General features: G+C 41.9%; 1 protein-coding gene across 2 annotated transcripts in view; it reads left to right on the plus strand.

The window, feature by feature from the left end:
* The window catches only part of LOC138960781 (mediator of RNA polymerase II transcription subunit 14-like), a 170,852-nt gene that overhangs the window by 45,448 nt on the left and 100,579 nt on the right, over window positions 1-24,825 (plus strand). For both annotated transcript variants that reach the window (XM_070332427.1, XM_070332428.1), the window contains exons 18-20: window positions 3,552-3,677; window positions 4,261-4,339; window positions 15,644-15,803. In XM_070332427.1, the coding sequence (XP_070188528.1) occupies window positions 3,552-3,677; window positions 4,261-4,339; window positions 15,644-15,803 (365 nt within the window). The remainder of the gene's footprint in view (window positions 1-3,551; window positions 3,678-4,260; window positions 4,340-15,643; window positions 15,804-24,825) is intronic.

Raw genomic sequence — 24,825 nt, forward strand, 5'->3', positions numbered from 1 at the left:
CAACCTAGCGAACATTCAAAAGCCCGACTGCCTCCGATTTTCGACTGAATCATTCAGGTACGAATACTTTTTCCTTTCAAACATTGTTTTTAATCATGTTTCGTAAGAAATCACTCGATTTATAGCAGTTTCATTCTCAAAAGTATGTACGTTACTATTGGGATGACGACCATGCACACTTACCCGTAGGGCTGGGCTCGTCCATCTCGCATGTAGGTGTGAAAGTCCTGTTGTCATTGATAGATCATATTCAAATGACCAAGGGAGACTAGTTAGGTCACGCTCGTCACAACATCTCGACAAAACGAGAACGTTTTATTTTGGTTAAAAGTAATTTTTCTTCACACAAAATCGATAAATCATGTCGATTTTCACGAATCACAGACAAAGCATGCATTGCAAGCAATTTTTGACTCACATGCGAAGCAAAAGTGAGTCTATGTACTCACCCGAGTCGTCCGTCCGTCCGTCCGTCCGTCCGGACGTCCGTCCGTCCGTCCGGAAAACTTTAACGTTGGATATTTCTTGGACACTATTCAGTCTATCAGTACCAAATTTGGCAAGATGGTGTATGATGACAAGGCCCAAAAAAACATACATAGCATCTTGACCTTGCTTCAAGGTCAAGGTCGCAGGGGCCATAAATGTTGTCTAAAAAACAGCTATTTTTCATATTTTTCACATTTTCTCTGAAGTTTTTGAGATTCAATACCTCACCTATATATGATATATAGGGCAAAGTAAGCCCCATCTTTTGATACCAGTTTGGTTTACTTTGCTTCAAGGTCAAGGTCACAGGAGCTCTTCAAAGTTGGATTGTATACATATTTTGAAGTGACCTTGACCCTGAACTATGGAAGATAACTGTTTCAAACTTAAAAATTATGTGGGGCACATGTTATGCTTTCATCATGAGACACATTCGGTCACATATGATCAAGGTCAAGGTCACTTTGACCCTTATGAAATGTGACCAAAATAAGGTAGTGAACCACTAAAAGTGACCATATCTCATGGTAGAAAGAGCCAATAAGCACCATTGTACTTCCTATGTCTTGAATTAACAGCTTTGTGTTGCATGACCTTGGATGACCTTGACCTTGGGTCAAGGTCACATGTATTTTGGTAGGAAAAATGTGAGTCGTATGGGCTTTGCCCTTCTTGTTTAAATATTTTTTTAGACTTAGTAGACTTTGTGAGCCTCGAAATCGATCTTTGGCGGCCATCTTACATTTACCGCGGACTGTGTGACCGTTTGACTGACCGATACCGAATTGACACAAGGATAATAACGTACATCTCGCATCACTTTTCCAAGCGAAATGAACGAAGTTGGCAGCTCCGTCGAGCTCATTTTTGGTCTCATTAAACACTGCATTCATTTCCTGTCTGGTTTGTATGAAGGATTTACCTGTCGCGCAGGTGTTTGGAGTACAGTTCTTACAAAACTGAAAGCACCCAAAATCGCGTAACGCTTTTCTCTCCAGAATGACTAGGTAAGGTTGGAATCACAAGTCTGTTATGCATTGCTTACGGCATAAATTTGCCACCATGTTATACCAAAACGTTCGTCCATTCATCCTCTTTCATCCAACACAAAAATGTTCTTTGCAAAGAAAGTTTATTAGAAGCAGGAGCCTGCCAAATAATTCAAGCGGGCTCTTTCCTTCTTTCGACGCCATGACAGATTCTTGGCCATATGTGAGTTGGGTAAGATATGTAATTTAATCAAAAATTTTAGTAATAAATTTTCATTTGATTAATATACTTACCCAACTCACATCGTTTATTCCCTCCCGCCTCCCCGCTGTTGGGGGTATATATTTCTAAAAAGGAAGTGAGTTGGGCTTCGGTTAGAATGAAAACATGGCGGCATATGCGCACGCATACGGAAGACAGACTCAGTATTGGTCTGGCTTTGATACCGGTATGGGTATTGGTCACTCTTTTTGACTCACATGCGAAGCAAAAGTGAGTCTATGTACTCACCCGAGTCGTCCGTCCGTCCGTCCGTCCGTCCGGAAAACTTTAACGTTGGATATTTCTTGGACACTATTCAGTCTATCAGTACCAAATTTGGCAAGATGGTGTATGATGACAAGGCCCCAAAAAACATACATAGCATCTTGACCTTGCTTCAAGGTCAAGGTCGCAGGGGCCATAAATGTTGTCTAAAAAACAGCTATTTTTCCCATTTTTGGCTCACGTAAGTGTAGCCTATGCGATGATAAACTTTGTCTGTCTGTGCGTGCGTGCGTGCGTGCGTGCGTGCGTATGTATGTATGTGTGTATGTCTGTGGTAGAAACTTTAACATTTCCGAGTCTATGGATTACGTCAGTCTCGGTCAAAAGTGTTCGACGTGTGTGATAGAAACTATTTGAAGACGTCACATTATGACGTAAGAGGGTTAGACGTCACGCAAAGGAATTACTGAAAGTCTCGGTCATTGTTATTGTGAGCGGGCCGAGACTTCTTGGCAGATCCAGGGTCTCGCTTTCTTGCATAGTTTCACCTATGCTTACTGTGTGTGTGTGTGTGTGTGTGTGTGTGTGTGTGTGTGTGTGTGTGTGTGTGTGTGTGTGTGTGTGTGTGTGTGTGTGTGTGTGTGTGTGTGTATGTGTGACGGAGTGATTGAGTTTGTGTTACTGTTTGTCGATTTCTTACGTGAGCCTTGAAGGCTTCGCCTCTTGTCTCTGAAGTTTTTGAGATTTAGTACCTCACCTATATATGATATATAGGGCAAAGTAAGCCCCATCTTTTGATACCAGTTTGGTTTACCTTGCTTCAAGGTCAAGGTCACAGGAGCTCTTCAAAGTTGGATTGTATACATATTTTGAAGTGACCTTGACCCTGAACTATGGAAGATAACTGTTTCAAACTTAAAAATTATGTGGGGCACATGTTATGCTTTCATCATGAGACACATTTGGTCACATATGATCAAGGTCAAGGTCACTTTGACCCTTATGAAATGTGACCAAAATAAGGTAGTGAACCACTAAAAGTGACCATATCTCATGGTAGAAAGAGCCAATAAGCACCATTGTACTTCCTATGTCTTGAATTAACAGCTTTGTGTTGCATGACCTTGGATGACCTTGACCTTGGGTCAAGGTCACATGTATTTTGGTAGGAAAAATGTGTAAAGCAGTTCTTAGTGTATGATGTCATTGCTAGGTTTAGCTGAAGGTCAAGGTCATGTAAAGGTCAAGGTCTAGCATGTGAGTCGTATGGGCTTTGCCCTTCTTGTTTAGAGTTGTCTCCCTTGTTACCAAGGGGACGCGTACAGCGTTACCAGCACTGAACTAGGGTTAATTGCTATATGTGTGTTGGGTATTTATTACTAAAATTTTTGATTTTTAACTTGCACTTTTAAAGCACATTGCTACCTCATATTATCAACCAGCATATACTGATATGGAGACCAACATTATTCTCCAAGATGACTGGTTGTCCGACCAAAACATGTGTTCTTCAACTCTAACACAGACCTTGAACTGAATGATGATAATTATGTTTGTTGTAAAGAGTGTTTGTGTTGCCACAACAGGTGAAGTACGTGACTTGCCAGTAGCGCTGCATGTTCCGGTGTTAACACCCTGCATGTCGTCAGAAGTTCTGCGTGTCGCTGTCAATGTTCAGACTGGTGCCTTCATGGCCTCTGTACCTGCTTGCGGTAAGTTTCATTTCTTATCATGGTTGAAAGGAATTAATGCTTGATCCTGGGCCTGGTTGTTTGGGCTGAATGTTACCAAGTTTGTCTTTCTTTGTTCTGAGTAAGAATCATTACCAATGGAGGCAGAACGCTAATGCCAAGATTCAAGAAACAAAGAAGAAAGTCGTTTGCTCCTTTCAGTGCATGTTATTCTCTTAGGTGCCAGGAGATTGGTTTAACATAACTCTCCTTTGCTCTTGTTGCACATGTCGGCTTTATTTAGATAGTTCCGTCGCGATATAACCTTCGTGGTTGAAAACGACGTTAAACACCAAATAAAGTAAAAGAAAGTAATTTAGATAGTTTAGGTCCCTTTGTTTCTTAGATCTTCTTCAGAGTGAGATAGCGAAGACTGGCTGCTGAAGCAACTGACCCTTCTAGTTTCTGTGTTATACCTATCCCCTCCACTCGGAACAAATTTGTCTCTTATCATCTCATTAAGTTTGTGACTCTATTAGTAACACAGGCATATCATATGTGTATGCATAAGTATGAGTGAGATTAGGTTATAATCATTAACATTGTTTGTGCTGTGCATACCCAGAGGACCAAGCTGTGACTGACATTGAGGACTGTCTCAACAGTGACAAAAGGGGCTTGGAGAGGCTACTGTCAAAACTCAGGTCTCTACACTTTTTTTTACTGCTTTGGTGTGTAAGACGCTGTAGGAAGATAATATGTGAGTTTGAAGGCAGCAGCCAGTACGGGGAATGCCTTTGTTCTCACTTAGGTGTTTCTGTGCATGTATGGTGCATCTGGGGGTTACACAAGGATTTGACCATTTTCAGATCATAAGATTCTGTGATGTTATGTGTACACACACATACACACCAACACACACACACACCCTCACAGATCAGTCACCTGGTGTCACGTTTAGATGGTCAAATGAATGACCTAAAATGGTCAATTACTGCTACCTGACTAACCACACCACGATCCACTCTCGCAGTCACAAAAAAAAGTTAGAATCAACAAAAGTATAAGTTCTAGACGTCTGTTTATATACACTAACTCTCCACCTCCCTCTTCTCGTGAAGCCAAAAGTGTTTTTACGACCAAGTCGTAAAACAAAGACAACTGACAAAAGCCAGTTAAAGTTTGTGAAATAATAAGAACACGCTGAACGGACTTCCGGTTATGGCTGCTGTTAGATAAGCAGGCCCAAGTTCCAGATCCGAATCCATATCAATCATAATCATGCTGAATCCACCCCAGTCTGCAAAAGCGAAGCCAGCAACACGTAACCAATGTGTTGACGCAATGATGAAAGGCCAGAGAGATGAGGATAAGGCCCCGAACGTGGAGAACAACGAAATCTTGATGGCGATAGAGAGATCGGCAAAGGAGGTGAGAGCGGACATTGTGACATTGTCGGACCACGTTACCAAACAGTTAACAGAAATCAAAACTGACATTGACGAGTTGAAAGAAAAAACCAAAGATCTAGAAAAAAACGTGGAGTTTCAAGAGGCCGAAACCAGAGATAGATTTGAAGCCCTCGAGGAAAGAATTACAACCATGGAGTACCACAGCAGAAAAGATAACCTCATATTCAAAGGACTGGTGAAAACAAAACACGGGGAGGAGGAAGGTGCGGTGAAGAAGTTCATTAAAGACAAACTGGAAATCAGAACTGATCCTCAATTCGTAAACGTGCATAGCCTTGACTCAAATTCGGACAGGCCGCAGCTCATCATCTGCCGGTTCCAAAGATGGAACGACAGAGAAGCGTGTGTCTTCGCGGCACGCCAGAAACTGAAAGGAACAGAATTTTCTGTTGTGACGGATTTACCAACAGCACTGAGGATGCAACGCACGAAACTGCTTAAGGACTGCAGGAAAATTAGAGCAGAGGGGAAGATGCAGGCCCGTGTGATTGAGAAGGGGGTGAAGATTGTGCTTCAGACGAGAAAGACGTCAACCGAACCTTGGAAGACGAAGATTGACTAAATGGGACGGATTCGGTGAATCGGTGACTGTTTTGATTGTGTTTGGTGGATTTTCCTCTTTCTTCTGATTGAAGTGCGGTTTTCTTTGTTCTGTGTGAAGCGGAACTCGATGATGTTGTGTTGATTTGTTCTATTTTGAAAATTATGTTCATTAACCATTGTTTTTGCGCTCGTCTTTGGCGGCTAGACTAGCAGTCGACGCGGCATACAAAACTGATTTTGACCTTGTCGCTGAATGGTTGAAAACGACCTTGAACTTATGTGAAAGCTTCAGTCTGATTGGTGGAAGCTGAATTGTGGTTTGTGAGGGGAAGTCACTCCGATGTATTATGGTATGCCGAAGTGAAAAACATTCATGTACTTTGTCTTTGGATTTGCGGTTTGGAACGGGCAGATAGCCGGAATTTAGTTTCTACTTGTTAGAAAGACCAAAGTAGGTCTTGCGTGCTTGTCTTTGTTCACCCGTTTTCTTTGTTATGAAGGCCAAAGTAGGCCTGATGTATGTGTTACGTTTTGTTTGTCTTCGTGTTGTGTGTCCTTATTCAAGAAAAACAGGCAAACTTCCGACTCGGAACTCATTCTCAGGAAAAAAGCATTCAAAGTTTATACACACTGAAAGATTGGCATGTCAGGTTTAACCATAGCATCAGTAAATGTCCAGGGCCTGGGTAATTATCAGAAGAGACGTGACGTATTTCAATACCTAAGACAGAAACAATGTTCTATCTACTTTCTACAAGATACCCACTTTGAAAGCAAACTTGAGACACAGATTAGAACGGAGTGGGGGTATGAGTGCTGTTTCGCCTCATACACATCTCAGTCAAGGGGAGTTGCGATTCTTTTCAATAATAATTTTGATTTTAAAATAAAGAAAATAGTAAAAGATAAGCAAGGGAATTATATTATCATGATAATAAAGACTATGGATCAAGAAATCACGCTAGTCAATATTTATGGTCCAAATAATGATAATCCACAGTTTTATTTGACACTTCAAGAAAAAATAGCGCAATTGCAAAATTCTAAAATCATTATTGGAGGCGACTGGAATCTTGTTTTGAATCCTTCACTAGATTATCACAATTATAAACATAATAACAATGTGAACGCTCAAAAACAAGTTATTGAAATGTTGGATCAGTTAGAACTGATTGATGTGTGGAGAGAAATTAACCCAGAGACTCTGAGATATTCTTGGAGAAGGCAGACTCCTCCACAACAAGCCAGGCTCGATTTTTTCTTGATAACAGAAAACTTGATAACTTACGTGAATGACTCAGATATATTACTCAGTTACAGAAGTGACCATTCTCCTATTATAATGAAACTTGAGTTTTCAAGAGAAAGAAAAAGCAGAAACTTTTGGAAATTTAATTCATCATTATTGAAAGAATTGAAATATGTTGAAGAGGTAAATGAAGTAATAAAGAAAGTGAAAGAGCAATATGCAGCGTTAGTTTATGAAAGAGACAAAATAGAATGCATTCCAATAGAAAAATTACATATTACGATTTCCGACCAACTGTTTTTGGATACTTTGATTATGGAAATAAGGAAAAAACGATGGAATATAGTTCAAAAAAGAAAAAAGAAGATATTTGGAAGGAAAACCAATTGGAAAAAGAATTATTAAATTTACAAGAGAAAACAACTCTCTCAGAAAAGGAAAAACAAGAGATGCAAGAAAAAAAAGAAAAATTGAGCAATTTGAGAAAAGAAAAAATGAACGGTGTATTAATTCGAAGTAAAGCAAGATGGGCAGCTGAAGGTGAAAAGGTATCAAAATACTTTTGTAATTTAGAAAAGCGTCATTTTGTAAGCAAACAAATGTTTAAACTTGTATCAAATAGCGGGGAAACCTTGACAGAAACAAAAGATATGTTACAAGAAACTAAAGAATATTATCAAAATCTCTATTCAGAAATAGAAGTTGAGGATGTTGATCTGGATACATATGTTCATTCTTTACCTAAACTATCAAAGGAAGATGCAAATCTACTGGAGGGCATTATCACATTAGAAGAAGCAACTGAATCACTCAGAAGAATGAACAAGTCGCGTAAGGCGAAAATACAATATTTAGTCAAGTAGCTGTCGAACTCACAGAATGAAACTGAACGCAACGCAACGCAGCAAGACCGTATACTCGTAGCATCGTCACTCCACCGCCCGTGGCAAAGGCAGTGCACGTGGAATTGACAAGAAGAGCGGGGTATTCGTTGCGCTGAGAAGGATAGCACGCTTTTCTGTACCTCTCTTCGTTTTAACTTTCTGAGCGTGTTTTTAATCCAAACATATCATATCTATATATTTTTGGAATCAGGAACCGACAAGGAATAAGATGAAAGTGTTTTTAAATTGATTTCGAAAAAAAAAATTTGATAATAATTTTTATATATTTAATTTTCAGAGCTTGTTTTTAATCCGAATATAACATATTTATATGTTTTTGGAATCAGCAAATGATGGAGAATAAGATAAACGTAAATTTGGATCGTTTTATAAATTTTTATTTTTTTTTACAATTTTCAGATTTTTAATGACCAAAGTCATTAATTACTTTTTAAGCCACCAAGCTGAAATGCAATACCGAACCCCGGGCTTCGTCGAAGAGTACTTGACCAAAATTTCAACCAATTTGGTTGAAAAATGAGGGCGTGACAGTGCCGCCTCAACTTTCACGAAAAGCCGGATATGACGTCATCAAAGACATTTATCAAAAAAATGAAAAAAACGTTCGGGGATTTCATACCCAGGAACTCTCATGTCAAATTTCATAAAGATCGGTCCAGTAGTTTAGTCTGAATCGCTCTACACACACACACACACGCACACACACACGCACATACACCACGACCCTCGTTTCGATTCCCCCTCGATGTTAAAATATTTAGTCAAAACTTGACTAAATATAAAAATGGTAAAAGCCCAGGAACTGATGGTATGACAGTAGATTTCTTTAAAGTTTTCTGGAGACAACTTGGTGGCTTTGTAATACGCTCACTAAATGAAGGTTTTTTGGAGAAGGAAATGTCTATAACTCAAAAAGAAGGTATAATCACTTGTTTACCTAAAGGTGATAAACCAAGAGAATATCTAAAAAACTGGCGTCCTATCTCACTTCTGAATGTAATATATAAAATTGGGTCTTCGTGCATTGCAAATAGAATCAAGACTGTACTCCCAAATCTTATAAGTGAAGATCAAACTGGTTTTGTGCATGGGAGATACATAGGAGATAACTTAAGGTTATTGTATGATGCTATAGACTATTTACAAGATCAGAACCTCTCAGGATTACTGGTTTCAATAGATTTTGAAAAAGCGTTCGACTCAATCAGTTGGAAATATATGAATAATGTTTTAAAAAACTTCGGGTTTGGAGAAGGAATTTGCCAATGGATATCAGCTTTTTATGAAAATATAAAGTCGTCGGTTGTAGTGAACGGTAAAATATCCACAAGCTTTCCAATTAAACGGGGCTGTCGTCAAGGAGATCCAATCTCACCCTATTTATTTATTCTGTGTACAGAATTGTTAGCATGTAGAATTAGGGAAAACAAGCAGATAAAGGGAATAGAAATAACAGAGAATACGGAGTGCAAAATTAGTCAATTTGCGGATGACACATATTTTTTACTTGACGGAGAAAAAGTATCTTTTGAAACACTGTTTCAAGAGTTAGAATTATTCAAGAATTTGTCAGGGTTAAAACTTAATTATGATAAAACATGCAATGTTTGGCTTGGGAGAAAAAAAAATAGTGAAGTAGTGTTTCTCACACACCTGAAAATGTGTTGGAATCCTGACAAATTTAAAATACTGGGGCTCTGGTTTAACAATGATTTGTCTAATATGGCAGAGATGAACATTAATGATAAATTCAATGAAGCAAAAAAGTTATTTAACGTATGGTCAAAACGGTCAACAACACCGGTAGGAAGAGTAGCAGTCCTGAAATCACTTGTATTGTCCAAACTTGTTTATTTGTGGATCATGCTTCCAAACCCACCAGATGCACACATAAGACAACTACAACAAATGTGCTTTGAAAAGTGACAAAATAAAAAGAACAATGGCTATCCACAAGATAGAAGAAGGAGGTCTAAATATTCCATTCATTAAAGCTTATATCTTTTCTTTGAAACTTAACTGGATGAAGAAAGTTCTGAACACCACATATAATCCCAAATGGAAAGCAATACTATTAAGAAGATGTCCAAAATTAACAGAAGCATCAAAGTTTGGAGGCAAACTATTTAACGACTGTAGAGTAAATCTGTTTTGGAAAAATGTATTTGAAGCCTATGAAGAAATCCACTTCAAAATAGAGATCAATACATCTGAAGAACTGTTGACAGAACCACTTTTCCTCAATACCAAATTCAAGATTAATAATAAAGTGTTTAATTTTGTAAATTGGACTGAAAATGGTATACAATAATTATGTCAAAGATTTATTAAAAGAGAATGGAGAGTTTCTAAGTTTTAACGAATTTAAAGAAAAAATACAAGTTGAGACATCCTTTCTGGTGTATTATGGTTGTATTAGCACGATCAAAAGTTATATGCGGAAAAATAAAATTGTTATTGAATCAACAAAATCAATTAACAATAATACGGCATTTTCTCTTTTTTTATCTGGTGGAAAAGGAGCAAAAATATTTTACGATCATCTTATTAGAAAGGCTGTTAAAAGTGTCCCAAAGGCATGTAAAAGTTGGGAAAACCTCCTTGGCACTGAAATTAACTGGGATAAAATTTTCCATAAAACAAAGAGAATACAAGATGTGAAATATCAATGGTTCCAAATTAAAATAAATAATAGGGTTCTCGTGAATAATTCAATATTGAAGGACATGGGTGTAGTCACAAGTAATGTGTGCAATTTTTGTGAACTGGAAAAAGATACAGTTTACCACTACTTGTGGCAATGTGAACATGTCCAGGTTTTTTGGTTTGAGTTTGAAAAATGTCTGAAAGAAAAATGTTTTAACTGTGACAGACTCAGACTAACACCAACACTGATATTACTGAACCATGACAACCACATTAAAACAGACGCTGGTTTTGACTATATTTTATTAACAGCAAAGTTTTTTGTATACAAATGTAGAATTAACAAAATTCGTCCTCGCATGCAAATGTTTTTAAGAGAACTATGTAACTTATATCAAATTGATAAATATGCTCACAATATCCTCATGAAACAAATTCAGTTTATTACAAAATGGAACCCGTACCAACAGCTAATATCAGTTTGATGATGACTGGTGATGTTGTGATTTGCTATTACAATAGCCGTTAATGCATTTCTGATTTCGGGATATGTATGCTTTGAAACATATAACAATACCAAATGCCATGTAGCTTGTCATATGTGTTTAACTCTGTTACTGCTGCAATTTACTATTAGTATAAGTATCAATGCTTTTAATTTGTCATTGTAAATCTGTGTTTGCCTGAATAAAAAAACTGTTGAAGAAAAAAAAACACGCTGAACCGTGTAAAGTTAGAAAACACTTAGCTGCTCTGTAAAAAGTCTTAGCCTGTACAGGCGGTAACACTCCACGTTGTCACAACTCAAAGTTCTTCATAAAGGGTTAGAAAGATGACAAGATGGGGGGCGTCTACGCATGGGTGCACTCAACTCTCAGTGTAGCCAGGGTCCATTCGATGAAACAGTGGTGCATACAGGTGAAAGTTGCAGCAACACCAGGGGCGGGGATATAGCTCAGTTGGTAGCGCGCTGGATTTGTATTCAGTTGGCCGCTGTCAGCGTGAGTTCGATCCCAGGTTCGGCGGAAATTTATTTCAGAGTCAACTTTGTGTGCAGACTCTCTTCGGTGTCCGAACTCCCCCCCGTGTACACTACATTGGGTGTGCACGTTAAAGATCCCACGATTGACAAAAGGGTCTTGCCTGGCAAAATTGCTTTGGCACAGTTAATAATTGTCTACCTATACCCGTGTGACTTGGAATAATAGGCCGTGAAAGGTAAATATGCGCCGAAATGGCTGCAATTACTGGCCGTATAAAATTTCATCTCACACGGCATCACTGCTGAGCGCCTAGAACTGTACCCACGGAATATGCGCGATATAAGCCTCATTGATTGATTGATTGATTGATTGATTAACAGCCATAGAACAGCAACCGTACAGCAAAGAACAGCAACAGCGTAGCCCATCTCCAGCAAGTCTCCAGCAACCAGGTAGCAACTGGGTAGCAAACCTCCAGCAAGTCTCCAGCAACAAGCTGAAACAAGAGCAATTGGTGCAGTGACCATGCCAACAATCCCCCTTTTACCACCTTTAAACATATCTACAGACCTGTTTACCAGTACGATTTGGGCGTATTTTGTACGCCAAATTATTATCAGTACGCAAATATGCGACACACGCACAAAATACGCATAAGAAAAAGTCTAGAATACGTTTTCTGGTGTTGGTGTGCTGATTACGGGATGGTACAACCGATACCGGTTTCGGTCGAAGGGAGATAACCATGACAGCGAGTCTTCAGCTGTGGAAACCTTGTTCAGTTGTTGGCACATGCGATCGTCTGGACAATCGTGGGAAAATGAAGCGGTAAAATGTGCCAGTTTCGGATGACTGTACCAAGTCTAAACAGCAGAAGCACCAGATTTTCTTGGAGAAATATAAGAAAGAGCCAGGAATTGTGGAGTCTACTATGGGAAAAAGTCATGCACACTGCAAGTATTGTAAATCAGATTTCTCCGTTGCCCATGCTGGGAAATATGACATCGAACGACACTGTAGTTCCAAAACTCACATGGACAAAGTTGCTGCAAAGAAATCCGCTGAAAGCTGCCAAGGAATTATGAAGTTCATTCCCGCGAAACAAATCCTGCCAGAAGAAAAGGCTGTAGTCCGTGCTGAAGCAATGTTTTCTGAGATGATTGTAAAAATGAACTTGCCACTGTCAACCGCAGATGTTATTTCACGAACTTCATCTTTTCATTATCAATCTGCTTGGAAGACACTGGTTATAATGTTATAAACTGACAGGTAAATAAAATTGTTTTATCTCTGTTGTATCGGAAGGAGTTAAATTCTGAAGATGTTCACAAGACATGCTATTCTTACACAAACACGTTTGCACCCACGCGTACGTTTTCCCTAGCCCATATGGCTTTGCTTGCAAAGTACACCAACTTTTTGAAAAATACACTCAACTTTTTGAAAAAGTACTCTTGCCTCAGGTTTAGGGTAAACAGGTCTGTATCTAACTTCCCCCTTCAGCGAGCACGTGGTACCTGCAAGAATAGACTTTTAATAACAACTCAAGACATTTTCTCCTCCTCTCCATATCTGCAAAAACCATATACAGATTACAATTTAGCGTTATAATGAGCAAGTTATACGCTATCATGGAGAAACAAAACAGAGTTTACATTTCACAGACATTGACCGGTCACCAGCGTAAAGTAACGGCTAATTACCTCAACAGCTCGTAAAACTTAGCTCTCCCAAGCAAACCGCTTGAATATTTGGCTCCCGCTCGTCAACGAAAGTATGTAGCCAAATCCCTCACGTCCTAAGCCTTCTGCGTTCTGCACTGACGCCAGAAGCCCGTTGGTCGACCTAAACCAGTCTTGCAACGCGTTGGAATCCTCCAAATCTTAGTCAACGGAAACAAACCAGACCTCCGTCTGCAAAAGCATGTAGAAAAAGAAAGCAAGCAAGACGGGAAAGAAAGACCATGTGATCTCCCTCACCAATCAGCAATCGCCTGTCCCAGGACAAGTGATCTCCCTCACCAATCACTGGTTGCCTACCATACAACCGTATAGCATGCTAGGAACACGTGATTTTACCCGTGAGCGAAGAATCACCCCATGAGCCCGCACGGATTTCACGCCGGCAAATCCCACATGCATTTCGTGACTTCAGCCAAAACCTTTCCGCAATGCGGCTGCCAGCACAGGCGCATTACATTGCAATTTGGGAAAGGCGCCCCACAAAGAGTTCCTTTCCCACTCGTGTCACTGAAACCGTGACAATATACACTAACTCTCCACCTCCCTCTTCACGTGAAGCCAAAAGTGTTTTTACGACCAAAAACAAAAACAACTGACAAAAGCCAGTTAAAGTTTATGAAATAATAAGAATACGCTGAACCTTGTAAAGTTAGAAAACACTTAGCTGTTCTGTAAAAAGTCTGAGCCTGTACAGGCGTTAACACTCCACGTTGTCACAACTCAAAGTTCTTCGTAAAGGGTTAGAAAGATGACAAGGTGGGGGGCGTCTACGCATGGGTGCACTCAACTCTCAGTGTAGCCAGGGTCCATTCGATGAAACGCAGTGGCGCAGTGGAGCATACAGGTGAGAGTCGCAGCAACACCAGCAACAGCCATAGAACAGCAACCGTACAGCAAAGAACAGCAAGAGTGTAGCCCGTCTCCAGCAAAAGTGTAGCACGTCTCTAGCAACCAGGTAGCAACCGCAGGGTTCGACACTAGCGGGGGCGGGGGGCGGAACGCCCCAGAGTTTTGTGTTCCGCCCCAAACATTGCCGAAGCTTGGGGCCCACTCCGCCCCAGGATAAATTCCAACAATGACAAACCGAAACTTCCAATGCCAGAGCCAATCACTAAAAATCGCCAGTCAAAGTCGTCACTGAAATTTGCGTTACGATCAATTCCGCAGTCAAGAAAAAAAAACCATTGAAATCGTCGAAGGACAATGCCGCAAGGGAAATAACTCCCAGATTGCGCTCTTCAGCGTGAGAGATAAGTATCGCCTTCAAATGCCAAATGCAAAATGTGGCGACACATCCCTGGTGTAAAAAGACATGGAAATGAAGATGAAGAACAGGGTGGAGAAAAACGGAAAAAGGAGACCGATGCAGCCAAAAGCGCGAAGCGCTGTCGTAATTTCAATGTCAAATGGTTGAAAGAATTTCCCTGGCTTCAGTACGATGAAGAAAAACAGACAATGCATTGCCGCACGTGAATACTGAGAGTGGGCCCCAGATTTTTGTTTTCCGCCCCAGCAATTTCCATCTCTGGGGCCAGTGTGGTCAAATAAGTTAGTGTCGACCCCTGAACCGGGTAGCAAACCTCCAGCAAACGTGTAGCAAATCAAATCAAATCAAATTTTATTTTACGAGGGTTGTGGCATAAGCAATATAAACGAGCTTCTTTTCAAGTGTAAAGAGCAAAGTGTAGCAAGCTCAACAGCTTGTAAAACGTAGCTCTCCCAAGCAAACCGCTTGAATATTTGGCTCCCGCTCGTCAGCGAAAGTATGTAGCCAAATCCTTCACGTCCTAAGCCTTCTGCGTTCTGCACTGACGCCAGAAGCCCGTTGGTCGACCCAAACCAGTCTTGCAACGCGTTGGAATCCTCCAAATCTTAGTCACGGAAACCCAGACCTGTGTCTGCCAAGCATGTCTAGAAAAGAAAAAGAAAGACTGAAGGGGAAAGAGAGACCAAGTGATCCCCCCGACCAATCAGCAATTGCCTGTCCTACAACAAGTGATCTCCCTGACCAATCACTGGTCGCCTACCATAACCAGGTATAGCATGCCCGGAACACGTGATTTAATCCGTGAGCGAAAATCACCCCATTTTCCCGCACGGTTTTCACGCTGGCAAATCCCACGTGCATTTCGTGACTTCAGCCAAAATGATGTGGCCGCCAGCACAGGCGCATTACATTACAATTTAGGAAAGGCGCCCCACAAAGAGTTCCTTTCCCACTCATGTCACTGAAACCGTGACACCTGGCATACAGAAAACTGCATGCCTTTAATGCTGTATGATCCATGAAGAAACTTTCCTGTATTAGCCATGAAGCTGTCATTGAGAGTTCACCTGTACATTATTGTTTGTGTTTTAATTTCCATAGGAGATACATGCAAGAAGTCTGTAGTACAACATGGTAAATTTGAAAAAAAAATTCCTGTTTCATGAATTCTTTGATATTTCTTTTATAATTATTTTGACAGGATCCAGCTAAGCCTGCAGAGGTGTGAGAAGTCGGTGCAGCTGATGCCCGCAGCGTGTCTCAAGACTCTGCCCGTCATCAACATGTCCGGCCACAGTCTGGAGTCCCTCCCGTCTGCAAGACTCTTCATCAGGGTGCCGCGCCAGCCCAACACTTATGTGGTGAGTCAGTGCAGGGCTTTACTGGCCTGTGGCACTCACTGTTAGATGCAGACAACAACGCTTGTCAAATACACATACATCAGGGGCCCTCTCCATCCCCAACATTTTTCTTGTAAGTCAAGCGTAAGCATAGACATTGCAGACACAGACTCTAGGGTACCTCACCAGTCCGATACATAAATGGTAAGTCTAAAGCTCACTTTGAGAATGGGACTGTGGCTCTGAAAACCAGCTCAGAATATGTACTAACTCATACTCCTACAGGATGGGGTTGTCGGATTTCTCTTGTCACTGGTTAGGTTATCCAGTTGTGAAAACAAATCCTGATATCAAATATATATATCTCATCTTCATTGTGCATGTGTTCATGTCTGTGAAGTGTTAAAAACTTTGAGTATCATTTTGTTTATTAATTAGTCCTTTCTTATTTGATCAGCATCATTATTTTTATCACCAACAACATCTATTAAATTACATATCTTATCCCCACTCTCATATAGCATTAACTTCAGTTTAAGTGCCAAGACGCTGAACTACGCTTCACCCCGAAAGGGGAAGCAACCCTAAAAAAAGAACGGCCTTGACCCATAAGTAAGTTGGATCTGAGGTCAAGGCCATACCACGTGACCGTGCAAACGTGAATCTACCGCCGCCTTGTTGTAAATCCTCACTCGCACTGAAGCGGTACCTTCATTTTTTAGGTGTAATTAGGCGGGGTAGGAGTAGGTAGTCCCACTAATTTTTTAAACCAGCGGAAGTACCATTTTTTCTGAAAATGCATCAACTTTCACCTACCATTTCACCACCTTACTTTTGCCTCTGATGATTTATTTTGTGATGAAAATAAAGAATGATATCTTCTGACTTGTTCTGTGTATTTTGCTTTGTGTTATCGTTTGCACGTCACATTTCGCGTTTAAAAACACAAGGATTAACGAAAAATTTCTCAGGCGCCGGCCTCGGCGACACTGGACGAGTTTTCGCGAACTACCCCCTACCTTCTATCAGCTGCTCGCGCGGTTTACAGAATGAATCAAATATCACATGACCATATGCAAATGAAAGGGGAGACTGTGCTCTTTTGAACAGTCTTAGTTTCGTACAAAACAATAAGGAGCAAGTTTCCGTAATTCATCGTTGAAAAAGACCGATTTTCAACAAGAAATAACTTCTAGTTGCACAATATCAATCCTATATTGATACATATCGATGTAAAGTTTGTTTTTTGCTGTAAATACTCATAGTCAAATCATTTACGTAACTGAATTGTGGCGGAAGTGCCGTGACATAGAAGGTGTGAACCCCGTTTCTGAACCAGTCAAAAGCAGGCTAGACATGGCGACGCGTAACAATTTTACGGAGCAGTCCGATCCTGCAGAAAGATTTGCGATCCTCGGTTGTTTACGTCCATATTTGGGTAAGTAAATGTCCAGATTGGTAGAACCAACCTCCAATCTTTTTGTCTTGTAAATAGTTTTTAAAGTTTCACTCATCTAAGTTTGATAGTTTTGAATGTTCGAACATGAACACTCGAGCGTCTGTTACACAACAGCAAGCGCGACCAGTGAAGACACTTCAACGAACTACCACAGCTAAATTTGATACACTGTACAAAAAATAACGATTCCATACAGGAAATAAAGAACATATCTCATAATTGACTAAAAATATTTGCAAGATGGCTTTAGTTTGCATTTATTCTTTTACTTTCAAAAGTTCGAAGTGACCACAGAGATTCGGCAAGGACGGTAACTCTAGCTGTAAACGCCTTTTTGGCGTCTGCTACAAGGGTACTGTCGATGTCTTTCAGATCAACTGTGAGTCCCAAAAGTGATTTCCTCGCCACCTTGCGTTGTATTTTTGATGTTAAATGTATTTGTTGATACATTTTTGCATCTCTAAAGTTTTTCATTCTCCTAAATGCAAGAAAGGGGAATTAGGGCTTGCATTTAAAAAAAAAAAATTGTTGTGTCAGTTTAAGCAGCCAGTGTCACACAAATAAGTTATTGTGCTTTTGTGATTGTTACAGTTGATGACACGTATCAAACGATGAAAGATCATCTGTCTGCCATCGGCCCTGGAAGTGGCAGGGGTCGTACTTGTCAAGTGCCAGCAATTTCATCCATGACAAGCCGCCTCATTCTCCAGTTTGGCATGCTGTACGACGAGCTGCATGGTGGAAAGACACAGGATTAGACCTGACAGAGATTGCAGAGAAATTGCTGTCTGTGAGATTTGGACATGAGGTACCACTTCTGTTTTCTCTTGTTCTGAAAGTTCGGAAACAAGCTCAGATGATACTAAGTGAAGAAGTGGACAATACCAAACTTTTACATTTTTTGGATCAGAAGCAGGACTTTTCGTACCCACAAAACACTGCGTATTGCCAGAAGTTTTCTGTGACCAAGGGATTTCTTCTAGGTGCATCGCATTCTTCAGCTCCCCCTGTGTTTGATTGTTTGCCTTCTGGTCTGCTGATAGAACTGGAACATTTCAGACGTGAGCAGCGCCTACCTGCATCATCCTTACTTGTTTGGTTGCAAGAACTGTGCCCACAACTCACATCTGTTGTCCCAACTCTGACGACCAAAGTGCGCGCTCTTGTGAAAAAGCATGAGAAGTTAATCAAAGACAAGACCAGGTATCCCGAAAAGCTTCGTCAGTTCAAAGAGGATGTGTTCATGCCCACACCACCGGTGGAAGCAGCACAGAAATCTACAGTGTTGCATCAAGAGGGTGGTTGTGCAGAACAGCAGCTCGATGGTCGAGTCTCAAGTGAATCAAACCACACACCTGACGACCGAAGATGTGAAGGTGAGTGAGATACATGCTCAGTTCAAAACAACACTTTATATATCTGCGTGTATGAGTAACAAACATTTTCAGCCGACAGCCAAAGAAAGAGAAGAGGCAGCAAATATCTTATAGAGTTTTTGAACAGAAGTTATGGAGAGGGAGAAACTTAAATGTATGGTATTGGTATGGTAATACTAACACTGAAGATTGCTTTAACAGCAAACATATTTTGTTTAAGATATGGTAGATTATGCACAGAAATTTAAATGCGTTTTGCGTTTGTGTTTATCAGGTGAACAACATGCAGCTGTAGAAGGTGGTGCTGACAGAACTGCCGTGCCGTGCTCTACCTGCTCCTCCCTACGCCTCCAGCTCGGAGCCTTGGAACTAAAACTTGCAGAGACTCAAGCAGCGTTGCAGCATGCCCGACAGCGACAAGACGGTCAGGATTTCAAAGCTGTTGTGCAGGGCCTGAAAGAGACAATTGCTGCAAGGAATGATCAGATAACTGTTCTTACTGTTGAAGTTGATGAACTTAGCAAACAACTGAGTAAAACTGGTGAAGAGCTTGGGAATGCAAACAATCAACTGACATCTGTAAAAGCTGCGTGTTCAGAACTGAGAAAAGAATTCAGCAAATGTAGCCAGAGCGAGGCATGCACTAGCTGCTAAGAAGAAAGAAGAGCTGATCAGCAGGAGAATGTGCGCACAAGCGACCATTGTGAGCAGCTTACCAAAACTAGACGGTTGCAATCAAACGTCACAGTCTTGCAGAAGAAATACCAGAGCACGAAACAGGAGCTTCATTCAGCAAACCAGACCATCAAACACGTTAAGCGCTTGAACAAAGAGGCTAATGAAGAACTTGTGCAACGCTTACAAGAACAGCAACAAGAACAGCAACGACCGATGTACAAAACTAAGGAAGATGGAAAATACACTGAAGGAGTTCAGCGTTGTGCTGCACAGCTAGTTGGTGAACTGGATGTGGCAGCTTCCCGGGTTTCCAAAATCATCCAATGTGTTGCCCATCGTGTGTTCAACACTGAAATTCCCTCTGCAGACCTTCCTTCGAAGACAACAGTGTTTCGATACGTGGACACATCTCATGCTCTGGCAAAGCTCCATGTAGGCGAGGAGCTGCAGCAACACACGTTTGACTTGCACACAGATGGGACCAGCAGGGACAGAAAAAAGTATGTGGGACAGCAGGTCACACTATCCAACAAGAAATCTCTTTCCTGCGGTTTCCACCTCGTTTCAAGGGAAACTGCTGAAACACTGACCGATAAGACCATGGAACTTATCACTGAAGTCGCTTCTATGTCTGCTGCAGACGATGATGAGCTGGATACCACAGTGAAGAACATTTTAAGAAACTTAGGCGGCACAATGTCCGATAGGGCCAGTGTCATGAAGAAGTTTAATCAGGACCTGAGTGACACAAGAAACAGAATCCTTGGCACAGAAAGCGGGCTTGAATTTTTGTACTGCAATGCCCATTTTCTTCTTGGCCTGAGCAATGCTGCTGAGAAAGCTTTTGCAACGCTTGAGGAGTCGGAGGGCATCAGGGGCAACCTGGGGCGTGACACGCTGCCTGCATTTGCCATTTCAAGGCCTCTGCGACTGAGCCCTCCGTGCTCTCAGGACAACGTGTGATGTGCTGGGTCCACGTGGCGACGAAAAAAACGGCTGCAGAGACTATTGGCTGGGGTTTTGTCAGCTACAGGAATTAAACAGCAAGATCTCCAGCTTCAGATCAAACCGGTTCAACAATACATTTGAAGGAGCAGCTGCCATCATCCATCACCTGGACGACATCAGGTCTTTTCTAGACGAACACAGTGAGGAGAAGCCGAACCTCAAACTTCAGAGTGTCCTTGCAGACCTGACAAATGAAAAGGTTGTTACCATGTTGGCAGCACTGGCCATTGCTTTTGTGTGCATCACTGGCCCATTCTGAGTAATGATCAACTGTGATGTGCACTACCTGGACTTGTACAGGCCGATACAGAGCATGAAGACCTCCATACAGAATGTCATTGACCATCCAGAAGAGATCGATACACTGATTACAACCCTTCCTTCAGCCCTTGACACGTTCATCCTTGAGGAGACGACTGTAACGGAAATTTTCGCTCATTTTGCACGCAGTGGGGCTTATGACGCGGATCTGCTGAAAAAAGCACTTCTTCAATTGTGTGAAAGCTTTTTGATTGTAATCGACAACCAGCTCAAAGACTTTCTAGCGGGAGGAAGGTACAGCACCCACCCCACCGAAGAAGCCCGTCAGAAAATGGCCCACTGTAGGACAACAAACCTTCTGGGGGACCTTGATTTTTCAGTCAACAAAAGGAGGAATGCCTCTGTCTTCTACCACACCACGATCAGCATGCTGAAGAGGAACAAGCCCATTTCTTCCTGGCTGACTGAGAAGACAGAGGCAGAGCAGAAAAACATCTTGCAAACAGCGCGTAGGAAAGAAGCGTCACTGCGTTCAGTCCACAGGGAGAGAGAGCGAGCAGTTGTGGCAGAAGACAAGGCCAGAGTTGTTGCCAGAGCTGAAGACAAAGAAGCCAAAGAGCGGACAGAACGACAGAGGCGCTTCAACATCATCACTGATGTCGCAAGTGGCCCACTGAGGGGACCATGCCTGTCACCTGCTGATGTGGACAAGCTTGTATCTGCCTACCCCACTCAGACATCAAAGAAAAACGCCCTTCACCTTCATCTGAGGTACTATCGCATCGTCATGAACTCAAAAGGTCCCTTGCTGCAGATTGTTCGCAAGGATCTGAACAAGCTCATGATTGACTTCAAAACTTTTCTGATGGAGTTCTACCCTCAAGGCCCCCCTGTCAGAGTGCCAGTGGACAGCAACCTGCAGGATGAGGACTGCGTTGTCGACCCTATCCAACCGAAGTCAAAGCGACCGCGACTTCATCAGCGGGTCGATGATCCTGACACCAGCAACTCCAGTGAAGAAGACGGTGAGAGTTCCAATTACAGTCAAGAAGATGAGGAGGAGTCAGATAGCAGTCAAGGAGACGAGGAGGAGGGAGCTGAAGATCTAGATTTCGATGGCAAATTCTCAACACAGGGACAAAGAGTGGCAGTCTACTACGACGAACAATATTTTATTGGAGAGGTCCTTCAAGTGAAAGATGAGGAGACTGCAACTTTATCTTTCATGAAGCAAGATGGTATCAGGAACTCCTTTGGGTGGCCAGCATCCATCGACATAGACACTATCTCTGCCCGGTTTGTGTTTGACTGGAGTATCCAGATGGACCCCTGTGGACAAAGAGCAAGGCCATGGTCTGCCACAAACTTTGCAGCTTTGCAGTCCTGGTACCAGCTGTTCAAATCGACCTACTGCCAGTGTAGAAAAAGTATAGTGAAGAGGTTCTGACATTAAAACAACATCAAGAATGCAGGGTTGTGTGTTGTTCAGTCTTTAGCTCATTTTCTGATTTTTCATCATATTTAGTATATATATATATTCACCCAATTCATTCTCATTTTTTCCCTCGTAACTCCCCCTAACCTCACTAATATTTCCTGAGGGGTATGATAATGTACTTAAAACTATTCCAGTGTTTCTAATCTTTTAAAATCATCCAGTTTGGTATGTCATACTTTTCTGTGGGTAGATTGGTTCCAGAGATACCATCAACCGACTTGAGGGAATATAGCGTTATAGTCGTGAGCCTGTAAAAAACGGTGTTAATAGTCAAGTTTGAGGTCTTCCAGACAGACAATGGCTAGCATCACTGGGTCAGAATTAATTAGGCTAATAACTGAGACTCAGGAGACTACAAAATTAGCTTGGTTGTGTAGTTTTTACCATAAATGTTTATTTGTTTCACTTCCAAAGTTGGACAATTATAACAAACTAGATGATTACCCGCTTCGCCGGGTACCGGCTTCTCCGGGAGGAAGAAGTAGAGACAAATACCCGGCTTTGCCGGGTGAGTGGTGCACCGTACGCCGGCTTCGCCGTGGCACCGTACGCGATTGACGCCACACGAAGGAAGGGAGATTAACGCGCAAAACACTGGAGAAGATAAGGAAGAGTTACTGGGAATGGATGTACAGAATAACCATAAAAACCAAAATCGGTTCAGCGCTGCGCGCTGAGAGCACGTGTTGAAAATTTTCATCGACCAGATTGTGTCCGGGGTCTACCTGAATATGCCCACCAAATTTGAAGCAGATCCATCGAGAACTTTGGCCGTGAATCGTGAACACACAGACAGACAGACACACACAAGCCGTATATAGATATAGATGTCTCCATTTTCGTACATTATGTCGTCATTTTTAAATTGAAATGGCACACTAACATTCTGAGGTAGGCAGATTTTTATGACAATTTTTCATTTGATATAGTCCTACAGCAGTCCCTCTCATGAACGGACACCCTTGGGCCATAGCAAAACTGTCCGTACATTGCAGGTGTCCGGTCACGGGAGGGGTGACCACACCACCCCCTCCCCCATACACTTACACAGAGACACACAAACAACAGGATTGAGTCTATGATAATCACTTCTTGTGGCTACTAAACAATAACAATAAACTCCTAATACTTCTTTAAACGTTCTGTAAAAAGGATTTGTATGAAAAGTGTTGAAAAGAAGAGATAAAATAAATCCTCAAGGCAGTGAACACACTCACCATGCACTGACATACGAAAGCAGCCACACAAACACAGCACAGAGGAGCGTGTGCAGATGCTTTGCAAGAATAAGCTTGAAAACCAGTTTGAATAAATAGCAGCAGATAGAGCTGCATGTCATAATCATGTAATTTATTTTTTTCTTGTCTGGCTTTATTGACTGCATGCCGATCATGTGGCATGGCAGTGACTTTTCACTCTTCAGTCGGAAATACACTGTACATAACACAGCTCCCATTCTCCCTCACTAATGCCTACCCCAAGCCGTGACAACTGATGCTTGGAAATTGTGTGGAAGAGTACACCTCTCTATTTCTCTCCAATGCTCTTCCTGCTGACATGCAGTGACACCGGACACCCCACAGAGTTTAGCCAGCTAACCCTCCCCCCCCCCCCCCCCCCTTCCTCTCTCTCTCCCTCCCTCCAGCCATGTACTGTTGGGGGCTGTGGCCAGAGAGGCCAGCTGCACTGTTCACTCAGAGCAAAACCAGTTGACAGTGTCGTAACTTTTGACAAAGCAAGACAACTGAAGGGTTCATAGATTAGGCAACCGACTCACTGGTCAAGGCTGAGGGGAAACAAGAGTATCTTGTCAATGAAAGAGGTTAGGCCTACACACAGACACACGATGCTGAGAACTGTGGCCGGTTTTTCACTCACTTTCGCTCAGGACCTTCATCGACTGTGGTTTCTGTTGTTTACGTCCAACAGACAAGAATAAAGAGCTCAGTGCAGTTTCATGTTGGCATCTTCGCATGTACTCCACTCCTGACCAAAACTACCCCCCCTCCTCAGTGTTGGGTACACAGTCCTTCAGTTCGGTGTTCCTCAGGGATCCGTGTTGGGTCCAGTTCTTTTTGTTTTGTACATGAACCCCCTCTTTAACCTCGTCAAACAGTATCCTATCGATCACCACGCCTTTGCAGACGACAACCAGTTGTACAAAGACAGTGAGATTGATCAAATTGATACCACTGTGAGTGAAATGGAAGACTGCGTTGTTGCTGTAAAGGCGTGGATGACGGCTAACAAACTACAGCTAAACGACTCGAAAACTGAATCCATGCTTGTCAGGTCCCAGTACAGATCTTTCCCTGAAAATTCTTTGCCTTCTAGCATTCATGTCGGCGATAGCGACGTCAACTTTGTCTCTTCTGTGACTAATCTTGGCGTTACCTTCGACCACTTCCTCAACCTTTCCCAGCACGTCCAAAACATCCGCACAATTGCGTACAGTAACTTAAGGAAAATCAGTTCTATCCTCCACTATCTTACCCCCCAAGCCGCTCAAACTCTAGCCTGTTCTCTAGTTCTATCCAGAATAGACTATTGCAACAGCCTGTTCTATGGCTGTGATCAAAAACTTGTCGAGTCACTCCAAAAGGTACAAAACTCTGCCGCCAAATTGATATATCGTTCTAAGAAGTTTGATCATGTCACACCACTTCTTCGTTCCCTTCATTGGCTTCCCGTGTCCGCTCGTATCAGATACAAGCTTGCTTGTATCTGTTTCTCTGCCAAATTTGAAGATGGCCCTAAATACCT

Source organism: Littorina saxatilis, linkage group LG3, assembly GCF_037325665.1.
Source record: "Littorina saxatilis isolate snail1 linkage group LG3, US_GU_Lsax_2.0, whole genome shotgun sequence".
In the NCBI taxonomy this organism is placed as follows: domain Eukaryota; kingdom Metazoa; phylum Mollusca; class Gastropoda; order Littorinimorpha; family Littorinidae; genus Littorina; species Littorina saxatilis.